Source organism: Oncorhynchus mykiss, chromosome 4 (assembly GCF_013265735.2).
Source record: "Oncorhynchus mykiss isolate Arlee chromosome 4, USDA_OmykA_1.1, whole genome shotgun sequence".
Taxonomy (NCBI): Eukaryota; Metazoa; Chordata; class Actinopteri; order Salmoniformes; family Salmonidae; genus Oncorhynchus; species Oncorhynchus mykiss.
In genome coordinates this window covers 44,605,035-44,621,536 of record NC_048568.1, presented here as the reverse complement: position 1 = coordinate 44,621,536, position 16,502 = coordinate 44,605,035, and the positions used below count along the sequence as shown (strand labels likewise).

At 46.2% G+C, this 16,502-nt stretch overlaps 1 protein-coding gene across 2 annotated transcripts in view; it reads right to left on the bottom strand.

The window, feature by feature from the left end:
- nbas (NBAS subunit of NRZ tethering complex) overlaps positions 1–16,502 on the bottom strand; it is a 299,089-nt gene that overhangs the window by 78,868 nt on the left and 203,719 nt on the right. For both annotated transcript variants that reach the window (XM_036976424.1, XM_036976425.1), the window contains 2 exons: positions 10,216–10,409; positions 5,597–5,737 (listed from right to left, as the gene is read on the bottom strand). In XM_036976424.1, the coding sequence (XP_036832319.1) occupies positions 5,597–5,737; positions 10,216–10,409 (335 nt within the window). The remainder of the gene's footprint in view (positions 1–5,596; positions 5,738–10,215; positions 10,410–16,502) is intronic.

Here is a 16,502-nt window from a genome sequence, read left to right as displayed (position 1 = left end):
GGACTGCAGGAAGAGTAGCTGATACGTGTTAATGAACCCCAGGTAGAGTAGCTGCTACATGTTAATGAACCCCAGGAAGAGTAGCTGATACGTGTTCAGTAGTTAATGGACCCCAGGTAGAGTAGCTGCTACATGTTAATGAACCCCAGGAAGAGTAGCTGATACATGTTAATGAACCCCAGGTAGAGTAGCTGATACATGTTAATGAACCCCAGGAAGAGTAGCTGCTACATGTTAATGAACCCCAGGAAGAGTAGCTGATACATGTTAATGAACCCCAGGAAGAGTAGCTGCTACATGTTAATGAACCCCAGGAAGAGTAGCTGCTACATGTTAATGAACCCCAGGTAGAGTAGCTGATACATGTTAATGAACCCCAGGTAGAGTAGCTGCTACATGTGAATGAACCCCAGGTAGAGTAGCTGCTACATGTTAATGAACCCCAGGAAGAGTAGCTGCTACATGTTAATGAACCCCAGGAAGAGTAGCTGCTACATGTTAATGAACCCCAGGAAGAGTAGCTGCTACATGTTAATGAACCCCAGGTAGAGTAGCTGCTACATGTTAATGAACCCCAGGAAGAGTAGCTGCTACATGTTAATGAACCCCAGGTAGAGTAGCTGCTACATGTTAATGAACCCCAGGTAGAGTAGCTGCTACATGTTAATGAACCCCAGGTAGAGTAGCTGCTACATGTTAATGGACCCCAGGAAGAGTAGCTGCTACATGTTAATGAACCCCAGGAAGAGTAGCTGCTACATGTTCAGTAGTTAATGGACCCCAGGTAGAGTAGCTGCTACATGTTCAGTAGTTTATGGACCCCAGGAAGAGTAGCTGCTACATGTTAATGGACCCCAGGTAGAGTAGCTGCTACATGTTAATGGACCCCAGGTAGAGTAGCTGCTACATGTTAATGAACCCCAGGAAGAGTAGCTGCTACATGTTAATGGACCCCAGGTAGAGTAGCTGCTACATGTTAATGGACCCCAGGTAGAGTAGCTGCTGTGTGTTCAGTAGTTAATGGACCCCAGGTAGAGTAGCTGCTACATGTTAATGGACCCCAGGTAGAGTAGCTGCTACATGTTAATGAACCCCAGGTAGAGTAGCTGCTACATGTTAATGGACCCCTGGTAGAGTAGCTGCTACATGTTAATGGACCCCAGGTAGAGTAGCTGCTATATGTTAATGGACCCCAGGAAGAGTAGCTGCTACATGTTAATGGACCCCAGGTAGAGTAGCTGCTACATGTTCAGTAGTTAATGGACCCCAGGTAGAGTAGCTGCTACATGTTAATGGACCCCAGGTAGAGTAGCTGCTGTGTGTTCAGTAGTTAATGGACCCCAGGTAGAGTAGCTGCTACATGTTAATGGACCCCAGGTAGAGTAGCTGCTACATGTTAATGAACCCCAGGAAGAGTAGCTGCTACGTGTTCAGTAGTTAATGGACCCCAGGTAGAGTAGCTGCTACATGTTAATGGACCCCAGGAAGAGTAGCTGATACATGTTAATGAACCCCAGGTAGAGTAGCTGCTACATGTTAATGAACCCCAGGAAGAGTAGCTGCTACATGTTAATGGACCCCAGGTAGAGTAGCTGCTACATGTTAATGGACCCCAGGTAGAGTAGCTGCTACATGTTAATGGACCCCAGGTAGAGTAGCTGCTACGTGTTCAGTAGTTAATGGACCCCAGGTAGAGTAGCTGCTACATGTTAATGGACCCCAGGTAGAGTAGCTGATACATGTTAATGGACCCCAGGAAGAGTAGCTGCTGCATGTTAATGGACCCCAGGAAGAGTAGCTGCTACATGTTAATGAACCCCTGGTAGAGTAGCTGCTACATGTTCAGTAGTTAATGGACCCCAGGAAGAGTAGCTGCTACATGTTAATGAACCCCAGGTAGAGTAGCTGCTACATGTTAATGGACCCCAGGAAGAGTAGCTGCTACATGTTAATGGACCCCAGGTAGAGTAGCTGCTACATGTTAATGGACCCCAGGAAGAGTAGCTGCTACATGTTAATGGACCCCAGGTAGAGTAGCTGCTACATGTTAATGAACCCCAGGAAGAGTAGCTGCTACATGTTCAGTAGTTAATGGACCCCAGGTAGAGTAGCTGCTACATGTTAATGAACCCCAGGAAGAGTAGCTGCTACATGTTAATGAACCCCAGGAAGAGTAGCTGCTACATGTTCAGTAGTTAATGGACCCCAGGTAGAGTAGCTGCTACATGTTCAGTAGTTAATGGACCCCAGGTAGAGTAGCTGCTACATGTTAATGGACCCCAGGTAGAGTAGCTGCTACATGTTCAGTAGTTAATGGACCCCAGGTAGAGTAGCTGCTACATGTTAATGGACCCCAGGTAGAGTAGCTGATACATGTTAATGAACCCCAGGAAGAGTAGCTGATACGTGTTCAGTAGTTAATGGACCCCAGGTAGAGTAGCTGCTACATGTTAATGAACCCCAGGAAGAGTAGCTGATACATGTTAATGAACCCCAGGTAGAGTAGCTGATACATGTTAATGAACCCCAGGAAGAGTAGCTGCTACATGTTAATGAACCCCAGGAAGAGTAGCTGATACATGTTAATGAACCCCAGGAAGAGTAGCTGCTACATGTTAATGAACCCCAGGAAGAGTAGCTGCTACATGTTAATGAACCCCAGGTAGAGTAGCTGATACATGTTAATGAACCCCAGGTAGAGTAGCTGCTACATGTGAATGAACCCCAGGTAGAGTAGCTGCTACATGTTAATGAACCCCAGGAAGAGTAGCTGCTACATGTTAATGAACCCCAGGAAGAGTAGCTGCTACATGTTAATGAACCCCAGGTAGAGTAGCTGCTACATGTTAATGAACCCCAGGAAGAGTAGCTGCTACATGTTAATGAACCCCAGGTAGAGTAGCTGCTACATGTTAATGAACCCCAGGTAGAGTAGCTGCTACATGTTAATGAACCCCAGGTAGAGTAGCTGCTACATGTTAATGGACCCCAGGAAGAGTAGCTGCTACATGTTAATGAACCCCAGGAAGAGTAGCTGCTACATGTTCAGTAGTTAATGGACCCCAGGTAGAGTAGCTGCTACATGTTAATGAACCCCAGGAAGAGTAGCTGCTACATGTTCAGTAGTTAATGGACCCCAGGAAGAGTAGCTGCTACATGTTAATGGACCCCAGGTAGAGTAGCTGCTACATGTTAATGGACCCCAGGTAGAGTAGCTGCTACATGTTAATGAACCCCAGGAAGAGTAGCTGCTACATGTTAATGGACCCCAGGTAGAGTAGCTGCTACATGTTAATGGACCCCAGGTAGAGTAGCTGCTGTGTGTTCAGTAGTTAATGGACCCCAGGTAGAGTAGCTGCTACATGTTAATGGACCCCAGGTAGAGTAGCTGCTACATGTTAATGAACCCCAGGTAGAGTAGCTGCTACATGTTAATGGACCCCTGGTAGAGTAGCTGCTACATGTTAATGGACCCCAGGTAGAGTAGCTGCTATATGTTAATGGACCCCAGGAAGAGTAGCTGCTACATGTTAATGGACCCCAGGTAGAGTAGCTGCTACATGTTCAGTAGTTAATGGACCCCAGGTAGAGTAGCTGCTACATGTTCAGTAGTTAATGGACCCCAGGTAGAGTAGCTGCTACATGTTTATGGACCCCAGGTAGAGTAGCTGCTGTGTGTTCAGTAGTTAATGGACCCCAGGTAGAGTAGCTGCTAAATGTTAATGGACCCCAGGTAGAGTAGCTGCTACATGTTAATGAACCCCAGGAAGAGTAGCTGCTACATGTTAATGGACCCCAGGTAGAGTAGCTGCTACATGTTAATGGACCCCAGGTAGAGTAGCTGCTACATGTTAATGAACCCCAGGAAGAGTAGCTGCTACGTGTTCAGTAGTTAATGGACCCCAGGTAGAGTAGCTGCTACATGTTAATGGACCCCAGGAAGAGTAGCTGATACATGTTAATGAACCCCAGGTAGAGTAGCTGCTACATGTTAATGAACCCCAGGAAGAGTAGCTGCTACATGTTAATGGACCCCAGGTAGAGTAGCTGCTACATGTTAATGGACCCCAGGTAGAGTAGCTGCTACATGTTAATGGACCCCAGGTAGAGTAGCTGCTACGTGTTCAGTAGTTAATGGACCCCAGGTAGAGTAGCTGCTACATGTTAATGGACCCCAGGTAGAGTAGCTGCTACATGTTAATGGACCCCAGGAAGAGTAGCTGCTGCATGTTAATGGACCCCAGGAAGAGTAGCTGCTACATGTTAATGAACCCCTGGTAGAGTAGCTGCTACATGTTGAGTAGTTAATGGACCCCAGGAAGAGTAGCTGCTACATGTTAATGAACCCCAGGTAGAGTAGCTGCTACATGTTAATGGACCCCAGGAAGAGTAGCTGCTACATGTTAATGGACCCCAGGTAGAGTAGCTGCTACATGTTAATGGACCCCAGGAAGAGTAGCTGCTACATGTTAATGGACCCCAGGAAGAGTAGCTGCTACATGTTAATGAACCCCTGGTAGAGTAGCTGCTACATGTTCAGTAGTTAATGGACCCCAGGAAGAGTAGCTGCTACATGTTAATGAACCCCAGGTAGAGTAGCTGCTACATGTTAATGGACCCCAGGAAGAGTAGCTGCTACATGTTAATGGACCCCAGGAAGAGTAGCTGCTGCATGTTAATGGACCCCAGGAAGAGTAGCTGCTACATGTTAATGAACCCCTGGTAGAGTAGCTGCTACATGTTCAGTAGTTAATGGACCCCAGGAAGAGTAGCTGCTGCATGTTAATGGACCCCAGGAAGAGTAGCTGCTACATGTTAATGAACCCCAGGAAGAGTAGCTGCTACATGTTCAGTAGTTAATGGACCCCAGGTAGAGTAGCTGCTACATGTTAATGAACCCCAGGAAGAGTAGCTGCTACATGTTAATGAACCCCAGGAAGAGTAGCTGCTACATGTTCAGTAGTTAATGGACCCCAGGTAGAGTAGCTGCTACATGTTAATGAACCCCAGGAAGAGTAGCTGCTACATGTTAATGAACCCCAGGTAGAGTAGCTGCTACATGTTCAGTAGTTAATGGACCCCAGGTAGAGTAGCTGCTACATGTTAATGGACCCCAGGTAGAGTAGCTGCTACATGTTCAGTAGTTAATGGACCCCAGGTAGAGTAGCTGCTACATGTTAATGGACCCCAGGTAGAGTAGCTGCTACATGTTCAGTAGTTAATGGACCCCAGGAAGAGTAGCTGCTACATGTTCAGTAGTTAATGGACCCCAGGTAGAGTAGCTGCTACATGTTAATGGACCCCAGGTAGAGTAGCTGCTACATATTCAGTAGTTAATGGACCCCAGGAAGAGTAGCTGCTACATGTTCAGTAGTTAATGGACCCCAGGAAGAGTAGCTGCTACATGTTCAGTAGTTAATGGACCCCAGGAAGAGTAGCTGCTACATGTTCAGTAGTTAATGGGGATCCTAATCAACTTAACTCAGCATCATCCCCACCATTATTATCATAATTCTCATCACAACCTCCACCACCACTACCGTCTTCGTCCCCATCATCACCATAATGACCACCATCATCACCATCACATCCTCACCTGATTGACTGCTAGTGGAGAGAACGTTATGTCATCCAGGAAGTGGACAGCATCAGCAGGAAGCAGTCTGTCCAAGTATTTTGCGCAGGTGTCATAGGCGTGAAGGTAGTCCTGCTCTGTCTGGGGGGGTCTCTTTAAAACCTTTAGAAAAGAGGAGGGTACATGTTTTTAGGTGTGCTAGCTGACCGGTTGTTAAGCGTGCTAGCTGACCGGTTGTTAGGCGTGCTAGCTGACCGGTTGTTAGGCGTGCTAGCTGACCGGTTGTTAGGCGTGCTAGCTGACCGGTTGTTAGGCGTGCTAGCTGACCGGTTGTTAGGCGTGCTAGCTGACCGGTTGTTAGGCGTGCTAGCTGACCGGTTGTTAGGCGTGCTAGCTGACAGGTTGTTAGGCGTGCTAGCTGACCGGTTGTTAGGCGTGCTAGCTGACCGGTTGTTAGGCGTGCTAGCTGACCGGTTGTTAGGCGTGCTAGCTGACAATAGTTTGGACACACCTAATCATTCAAGGGCTTTCCTTTATTTTGACTATTTTCTACATTGTAGAATAAAAGTGAAGACATCAAAACTGTGAAATAACACATATGGAATCATGTAGTAAGTGGTAAACAAATCAAAATATATCACCTGGAATGCATTTCAATTAACAGGTGTGTCTTGTTAAAAGTTAATTTGTGGAATTTCTTTCATTTTTAATGCGTTTGAGACAATCAGTTGTGTTGTGACAAGGTAGGGCTGGTATACAGAAGATAGCCCTATTTGGTAAAAGACCAAGTCCATATTATGGCAAGAACAGATCAAATAAGCAAAGAGAAACGACAGTCCATCATTACTTTAAGCCTTGTGTTGTCTTAAGGGTAAAACATGACTCGCCATTATATTTAATAGCAGAGAAAAACCCTAAATTACATTTTTTCAACTTGAAATTTGAATACTTTTCCTAGAGTGACCCCAACATTAGAAAAAGTGAAACATCTCCTTTGTTCATATTTCCATGAAACCTGTACAACACTAGGGGACAAAGATTGTCTTAGGGTCATTTTGATCCGGCAGTATTAAAATAGTTGACACACCACAAAGACACACACACACACACCACACACACACACACAATGAGAAATTGAGATCATGTGAGCTACTGATTGAACTCAGCCAGCAGCTCCTGAAGAGGAAGATCACCATGGTTGGCACAGTCAGAAAGAACAAGCCTGAGCTTCCCCCTGCACTCCTCGCAACATGGGGGAGAAGTTTCCCTTCACCCCCCCTCTAGTTTCTTACCTCCCGAAGAGAAACAAGAATGTGGTCCTCCTGAGCACACTGCACAAAACGGCTGTGATTATGAGGACAGGAAGCCAGCCATCATCCTGGACTGCAGAGATAGCCTGCAGAGTTCTGTCTTACTATCCAGGTCTGTACCCAAACATTTCGAGCTTCGACTTTAAAAAAAATTCCAGAAACAAGTCTCTCACCGTTGCCGCCTGCTATAGACCACCCTCTGCCCCCAGCTGTGCCCTGGACACCATATGTAAACTGATTGCCCCACATCTATCTTCAGAGTTCATCCTGTTAGGTGACCTAAACTGGGACATGCACAACACCCCGGCCATCCTACAATCTAAGCTCGATGCTCTAACTCCCAGCACATCCAGATAGCCTTGGCCTTGTGTACCTTAGCTAGCAACATTGATATTGAGGCAGATTGTAGATAATGCCAGCCGTAATTAACCACATACAGAGCCTTCAGAAAGTATTCATAGCCTTTGACTTATTCCACATTTACAGCCTGAATTCAAAATGGATTTACATAGATCATTTTTTTCGTCCCCCACGAACACACAATACTCAAAAAATCTAAGTGTACAATACATGTTTTAATGTTCGCACATTTAGTGAACATTTTATACAGAAAAAATTAATTTACATCAGTATTCACACCCCTTGAGTCAATACATGTTAGAATCACCTTTGGCAATGATTACAGCAATGAGTCTTTCTGGGTAAGTCTCTAAGAGCTGTGTGTCTTTCTGGGTAAGTCTCTAAGAGCGATTACAGCTGTGAGTCTTTCTGGGTAAGTCTCTAAGAGCTGTGAGTCTTTCTGGGTAAGTCTCTAAGAGCTGTGAGTCTTTCTGAGTAAGTCTCTAAGAGCTGTGAGTCTTTCTGGGTAAGTCTCTAAGAGCTGTGAGTCTTTCTGGGTAAGTCTCTAAGAGCTGTGAGTCTTTCTGGGTAAGTCTCTAAGAGCTGTGAGTCTTTCTGGGTAAGTCTCTAAGAGCTGTGAGTCTTTCTGGGTAAGTCTTTAAGAGCTGTGAGTCTTTCTGGGTAAGTCTCTAAGAGCTGTGAGTCTTTCTGGGTAAGTCTCTAAGAGCTGTGAGTCTTTCTGGGTAAGTCTCTAAGAGCTTTGCACACCTGAACTGTACAATATTTGCACACTTTTAAAAATTCTCCAAGCTCGGTCAAGTTGGTTGTTGGTCATTGCTAGACAACCATTTTCCAGTCTTGCCATAGATTTTCAAGCAGACTTAAGTCAAAACTGTAGCTAGACCACTAAGGAACATTCACCATCGTCTTGGTAAGCAACTCCAGTGTATATTTGCCCTTGTGTTTAAGGTTATCGTCCTGCTGAAAGGTGAACTTGTCTCCCAGTGTCTGGTGGAAAGGTACTGAACCAGGTATTCCTCTAGGATGTTGCCTATGCTTAGCTCTATTTCGTTTATTTTTTAAAATCCTAAATAACTCCCTAGTCCTTGACAAGCATAACATGATGCAGCCACCACCATGCTTGACAATATGAAAAGTGGTACTCAGCGATGTGCTGTGTTGGATTTGCCCCAAACAAAACACTTTGTATCCAGGCCAAAAAGTTCATTTCTTTGCCTTACAGTTTTACTTTACTGCCGTGTTGCAAACAGGATGCATGTTTTGGAATAGTTTTTATTCTGTACAGGCTTCCTTCTTTTCACTCTGTCATTTAGGTTAGTATTGTGGAGTAACTACAATGTTGTTGATCCATCCTCAGTTTTCTCCCATCACAGCCATTAAACTATGTCATTTAGGTTAGTATTGTGGAGTAACTACCATGTTGTTGATCCATCCTCAGTTTTCTCCCATCACAGCCATTAAACTATGTCATTTAGGTTAGTATTGTGGAGTAACTACCATGTTGTTGATCCATCCTCAGTTTTCTCCCATCACAGCCATTAAACTATGTCATTTAGGTTAGTATTGTGGAGTAACTACAATGTTGTAGATCCATCCTCAGTTTTCTCCCATCACAGCCATTAAACTATGTCATTTAGGTTAGTATTGTGGAGTAACTACAATGTTGTTGATCCATCCTCAGTTTTCTCCTATCACAGCCATTAAACTATGTAACTGTTTTAAAGTCACCATTGGCCTCATGGTGAAATCCCTGAGCAGTTTCCTTCCTCTCCGGCAACTGAGTTAGGAAGGACGCCTGTATCTTTGTGGTGACTGGGTGTATTGATACACCATCCAGAGTGTAATGAATAACTTCACCATGCTCCAAGGGATATTCAATGTCTGCTGTTTTATTTTTTACCCATCTACCAATAGGTGGCCTTCTTTGCAAGGCATTGCATTTGTGTTGAAATGTGCTGCTCGACTGAAGGACTTTGCAGATAATTGTATGTGTGTGGTACAGAGATGAGGTAGTCATTAAAAAACAAACATAATAAATAATATTATTGAACACAGAGTGAATCCATGCAAAGTATTGCAACTTATTGTGACTTAAGCACATTTTAACTCTCAACTTATTTTTGCTTGCCATAAAAAAGGTGTTAACTACCTAGACTCGTGACATTTCAGCTTTTCATTTTATATTAATTTGTAAAACCATAATTCCACTTTGACATTATGGGGTATTGTGTGTCAGCCAGTGACGCAACATCTCAATATAACATTGTAAATTCAGGTTATAGCAGGCTGACAGACAGACCACCAGCAGGCTGACAAACTGACCACCAGCAGGCTGACAGACCGACCTACTGTAGACACTACCACTACTATAACTAACCAGTCACTACCACTAATATAACCAGTCACTACCACTACTATAACCAGTCACTACCACTACTATAACCAGTCACTACCACTACTATAACCAGTCACTACCACTACTATAACCAGACACTACCACTACTATAACCAGACACTACCACTACTATAACCAGTCACTACCACTACTACAACCAGTCACTACCACTACTATAACCAGTCACTACCACTACTATAACCAGTCACTACTATAACCATAACCAGTCACTACCACTACTATAACCAGTCACTACCACTACTATAACCAGTCACTACCACTACTATAACCAGTCACTACCACTACTATAACCAGTCACAACTATAACCATAACCAGTCACTACCACTACTACAACCAGTCACTACCACTACTATAACCAGTCACTACCACTACTATAACCAGTCACTACCACTACTATAACCAGTCACTACCACTACTATAACTATAACCAGTCACTACCACTACTATAACCAGTCACTACCACTACTTCTTCTGTCAATCTGTCTCAGTTGAAATAAAGGTTCTGGGTCTCCCCTCCAGAACACCTTCCCTCGCCAGGTAGATAAATAATTACCTGTGGGTCTCCCCTCCAGAACAGCTTCCTTAGCCAGGTTGCGTGCACTGCGCTAGCAGAAACCACACCCCCTCCTGGGCGAGGGAGCCGATTGGCCAGTTTGGAGATGGACAGGACATTCTGACTGGTTAGAACGGGTTCCAGAGCGGCCAGGGGATCCGACACCTCATCGGTCATCTTACGGTAGTCCAGCCCTGAGGGAACATACAACTTTACCATAACAGAGGAAACAGATATCTAACGTGCATATACACTTAAAATGACATATAGACATATACACACTACCACACAAAAGGTTGGTTGGGGTCACTTAGAAAGAAAAGCACATTTTTTTTGTCCATTAAAATAACATCAAATTGATCAGAAATACAGTGTAGACATTGTTAATGTTATTAATGACTGTTGTAGCTGGAAACGGCAGATTTTTTTTAAATGGAATATCTACATAATATCTACATTATCAGCAACCATCACTCCTGTGTTCCAGTGGCACGTTGTGTTAGCTTTTTAAAATAATAAACTTGGATTAGCTAATTGATCATTAGAAAACTCGTTTGCAATTATGTTAGCACAGATGAAAACTGTTGTTCTGATTAAAGAAGCAATAAAACTGGCCTTCTTTAGACTAGTTGAGTATCTGGAGCATCAGCATTTGTGGGTTCGATTACAGGCTCAAAATGACCAGAAACAAAGGATTTTCTTCTGAAACTCGTCAGTCTATTATTGTTCTGAGAAATGAAGGCTATTCCATGCGAGAAATTTCCAAGAAACTGAAGATCTGGTACAACGCTGTGTACTACTCCCTTCACAGAACAGCGCAAACTGGCTCTAACCAGAATAGAAAGAGGAGTGGGAGGCCCCGGTGCACAACTGAGCAAGAGGACAAGTACATTAGAGTGTCAAGTTTGAGAAACAGCCGCCTCACAAGTCCTCAACTGGCAGCTTCATTGAATAGTACCCGCAAAACACCAGTCTCAACGTCAACAGTGAAGAGGCGACTCTGGGACGATGCAAAGAAAGAGCCATCTCTCAGACTGGCCAATAAAAATAAAAGATTAAGATGGGCAAAAGAACACAGACACTGGACAGAGGAACTCTGCCTAGAAGACCAGCATCCCAGAGTCGCCTCTTCACTGTTGACGTTGAGACTGGACAGAGGAACTCTGCCTAGAAGACCAGCATCCCAGAGTCGCCTCTTCACTGTTGACGTTGAGACTGAACAGAGGAACTCTGGCCAAGAAGGCCAGTATCCCAGAGTCGCCTCTTCACTGTTGACGTTGAGACTGGTGTTACACTCCTCTGTAACAGAGTCTCCCATCAATATTTTAAATCGATTCAGGGTCACTAACATATCTAGATGAGGCATGGGTTGTAGACTATTCCATTCAGGGCAATCACCTAGCAGACCGGGTATGGTAACATAGCAACCACCTAGCAGACCGGGTATGGTAACATAGCAACCACCTAGCAGACCGGGTATGGTAACATAGCAACCACCTAGCAGACCGGGTATGGTAACATAGCAACCACCTAGCAGACCGGGAATGGTAACATAGCAACCACCTTGCAGACCGGGTATGGTAACATAGCAACCACCTAGCAGACCGGGTATGGTAACATAGCAACCACCTAGCAGACCGGGTATGGTAACATAGCAACCACCTAGCAGACCGGGTATGGTAACATAGCAACCACCTTGCAGACCGGGTATGGTAACATAGCAACCACCTAGCAGGCCGGGTATGGTAACATAGCAACCACCAAGCAGACCGGGTATGGTAACATAGCAATCCCCTAGCAGACCGGGTATGGTAACATAGCTACCACCTAGCAGACATGGGTATGGTAACATAGCAACTACCTAGCAGAACGGGTATGGTACCATAGCAACCACCTAGCAGACCGGGTATGGTAACATAACAACCACCTAGCAGACGGGTATGGTAACATAGCAACCACATAGACCAGACTACAGAGGGAGTTTACCTGCTGGTGGTGAAGGAGACCAGACTACAGAGGGAGTTTACCTGCTGGTGGTGAAGGAGACCAGACTACAGAGGTAAAGAGGGAGTTTACCTGCTGGTGGTGAAGGAGACCAGACTACAGAGGGAGTTTACCTGCTGGTGGGGAAGGAGACCAGACTACAGAGGTAAAGAGGGAGTTTACCTGCTGGTGGGGAAGGAGACCAGACTACAGAGGTAAAGAGGGAGTTTACCTACTGGTGGTGAAGGAGACCAGACTACAGAGGTAAAGAGGGAGTTTACCTGCTGGTGGGGAAGGAGACCAGACTACAGAGGTAAAGAGGGAGTTTACCTACTGGTGGTGAAGGAGACCAGACTACAGAGGTAAAGAGGGAGTTTACCTGCTGGTGGTGAAGGAGACCAGACTACAGAGGTAAAGAGGGAGTTTACCTGCTGGTGGGGAAGGAGACCAGACTACAGAGGTAAAGAGGGAGTTTACCTGCTGGTGGTGAAGGAGACCAGACCACAGAGGTAAAGAGGGAGTTTACCTGCTGGTGGTGAAGGAGACCAGACTACAGAGGTAAAGAGGGAGTTTACCTGCTGGTGGTGAAGGAGACCAGACTACAGAGGTAAAGAGGGAGTTTACCTGCTGGTGGTGAAGGAGACCAGACTACAGAGGTAAAGAGGGAGTTTACCTGCTGGTGGTGAAGGAGACCAGACTACAGAGGTAAAGAGGGAGTTTACCTGCTGGTGGTGAAGGAGACCAGACTACAGAGGGAGTTTACCTGCTGGTGGTGAAGGAGACCAGACTACAGAGGGAGTTTACCTGCTGGTGGTGAAGGAGACCAGACTACAGAGGTAAAGAGGGAGTTTACCTGCTGGTGGAGAAGGAGACCAGACTACAGAGGTAAAGAGGGAGTTTACCTACTGGTGGTGAAGGAGACCAGACTACAGAGGTAAAGAGGGAGTTTACCTACTGGTGGTGAAGGAGACCAGACTACAGAGGGAGTTTACCTGCTGGTGGTGAAGGAGACCAGACTACAGAGGTAAAGAGGGAGTTTACCTGCTGGTGGTGAAGGAGACCAGACTACAGAGGTAAAGAGAGAGTTTACCTGTTGGTGGTGAAGGAGACCAGACTACAGAGGTAAAGAGGGAGTTTACCTGCTGGTGGTGAAGGAGACCAGACTACAGAGGTAAAGAGAGAGTTTACCTGTTGGTGGTGAAGGAGACCAGACTACAGAGGTAAAGAGGGAGTTTACCTGCTGGTGGTGAAGGAGACCAGACCACAGAGGTAAAGAGGGAGTTTACCTGCTGGTGGTGAAGGAGACCAGACTACAGAGGTAAAGAGGGAGTTTACCTGCTGGTGGGGAAGGAGACCAGACTACAGAGGTAAAGAGGGAGTTTACCTGCTGGTGGTGAAGGAGACCAGACTACAGAGGTAAAGAGGGAGTTTACCTGCTGGTGGTGAAGGAGACCAGACTACAGAGGTAAAGAGGGAGTTTACCTGCTGGTGGTGAAGGAGACCAGACTACAGAGGGAGTTTACCTGCTGGGGGTGAAGGAGACCAGACTACAGAGGTAAAGAGGGAGTTTACCTGCTGGTGGGGAAGGAGACCAGACTACAGAGGTAAAGAGGGAGTTTACCTGCTGGTGGTGAAGGAGACCAGACTACAGAGGTAAAGAGGGAGTTTACCTGCTGGTGGAGAAGGAGACCAGACTACAGAGGTAAAGAGGGAGTTTACCTGCTGGTGGTGAAGGAGACCAGACTACAGAGGTAAAGAGGGAGTTTACCTGCTGGTGGTGAAGGAGACCAGACTACAGAGGTAAAGAGGGAGTTTACCTGCTGGTGGTGAAGGAGACCAGACTACAGAGGGAGTTTACCTGCTGCTGGTGAAGGAGACCAGACTACAGAGGTAAAGAGGGAGTTTACCTGCTGGTGGGGAAGGAGACCAGACTACAGAGGTAAAGAGGGAGTTTACCTGCTGCTGGTGAAGGAGACCAGACTACAGAGGTAAAGAGGGAGTTTACCTGCTGGTGGGGAAGGAGACCAGACTACAGAGGTAAAGAGGGAGTTTACCTACTGGTGGTGAAGGAGACCAGACTACAGAGGTAAAGAGGGAGTTTACCTGCTGGTGGTGAAGGAGACCAGACTACAGAGGGAGTTTACCTGCTGGTGGTGAAGGAGACCAGACTACAGAGGGAGTTTACCTGCTGGTGGTGAAGGAGGCCAGACTACAGAGGTAAAGAGGGAGTTTACCTGCTGGTGGTGAAGGAGACCAGACTACAGAGGTAAAGAGGGAGTTTACCTGCTGGTGGTGAAGGAGACCAGACTACAGAGGTAAAGAGGGAGTTTACCTGCTGGTGGTGAAGGAGACCAGACTACAGAGGTAAAGAGGGAGTTTACCTGCTGGTGGTGAAGGAGACCAGACTACAGAGGGAGTTTACCTGCTGGTGGTGAAGGAGGCCAGACTACAGAGGTAAAGAGGGAGTTTACCTGCTGGGGGTGAAGGAGACCAGACTACAGAGGTAAAGAGGGAGTTTACCTGCTGGGGGTGAAGGAGACCAGACTACAGAGGTAAAGAGGGAGTTTACCTGCTGGTGGGGAAGGAGACCAGACTACAGAGGTAAAGAGGGAGTTTACCTGCTGGTGGTGAAGGAGACCAGACTACAGAGGTACAGAGGGAGTTTACCTGCTGGTGGGGAAGGAGACCAGACTACAGAGGAAAAGAGGGAGTTTACCTAATGGTGGTGAAGGACACTAAACTACAGAGGTAAAGAGGGAGTTTACCTGCTGGTGGTGAAGGAGACCAGACTACAGAGGTAAAGAGGGAGTTTACCTGCTGGTTGTGAAGGAGACCAGACTACAGAGGTAAAGAGGGAGTTTACCTGCTGGGGGTGAAGGAGACCAGACTACAGAGGTAAAGAGGGAGTTTACCTGCTGGTGGTGAAGGAGACCAGACTACAGAGGTAAAGAGGGAGTTTACCTGCTAGTGGTGAAGGAGACCAGACTACAGAGGTAAAGAGGGAGTTTACCTGCTGGTGGGGAAGGAGACCAGACTACAGAGGTAAAGAGGGAGTTTACCTGCTGGTGGTGAAGGAGACCAGACTACAGAGGTAAAGAGGGAGTTTACCTGCTGGTTGTGAAGGAGACCAGACTACAGAGGTAAAGAGGGAGTTCACCCAAAAGGCCTTTGTAGATGAAGACATACAAATGTATCTTTCTGCGGATATAAAGTGAGGTCCAACCTTCTATTTGGTATAAGGTGCAATGGTGAGGAGGCTGCATGATAAACAGAGGAGGCTGCATTATACACAGAGTCCAGTCTCTGTCAGACAGAGGAGGCTGCATTATACACAGAGTCCAGTCTCTGTTAGACAGAGGAGGCTGCATGATAAACAGAGTCCAGTCTCTGTAAGACAGAGGAGGCTGCATGATAAACAGAGTCCAGTCTCTGTAAGACAGAGGAGGCTGCATGATAAACAGAGTCCAGTCTCTGTCAGACAGAGGAGGCTGCATTATACACAGAGTCCAGTCTCTGTTAGACAGAGGAGGCTGCATGATAAACAGAGTCCAGTCTCTGTAAGACAGAGGAGGCTGCATGATAAACATAGTCCAGTCTCTGTAAGACAGAGGAGGCTGCATGATAAACAGAGTCCAGTCTCTGTACGACAGAGGAGGCTGCATGATAAACAGAGTCCAGTCTCTGTAAGACAGAGGAGGCTGCATGATAAACAGAGTCCAGTCTCTGTACGACAGAGGAGGCTACATGATAAACAGAGTCCAGTCTCTGTTAGACAGAGGAGGCTGCATGATAAACAGAGTCCAGTCTCTGTAAGACAGAGGAGGCTGCATGATAAACAGAGTCCAGTCTCTGTACGACAGAGGAGGCTGCATGATAAACAGAGGAGACTGCATGATACACAGAGTCCAGTCTCTGTAAGACAGAGGAGGCTGCATGATAAACAGAGTCCAGTCTCTGTACGACAGAGGAGGCTGCATGATAAACAGAGGAGACTGCATGATACACAGAGTCCAGTCTCTGTAAGACAGAGGAGGCTGCATGATAAACAGAGTCCAGTCTCTGTACGACAGAGGAGGCTGCATGATAAACAGAGTCCAGTCTCTGTTAGACAGAGGAGGCTGCATGATAAACAGAGGAGACTGCATGATAAACAGAGTCCAGTCTCTGTTAGACAGAGGAGGCTGCATGATAAACAGAGGAGACTGCATGATAAACAGAGTCCAGTCTCTGTAAGACAGAGGAGGCTGCATGATAAACAGAGTCCAGTCTCTGTAAGACAGAGGAGGCTGCATGATAAACAGAGT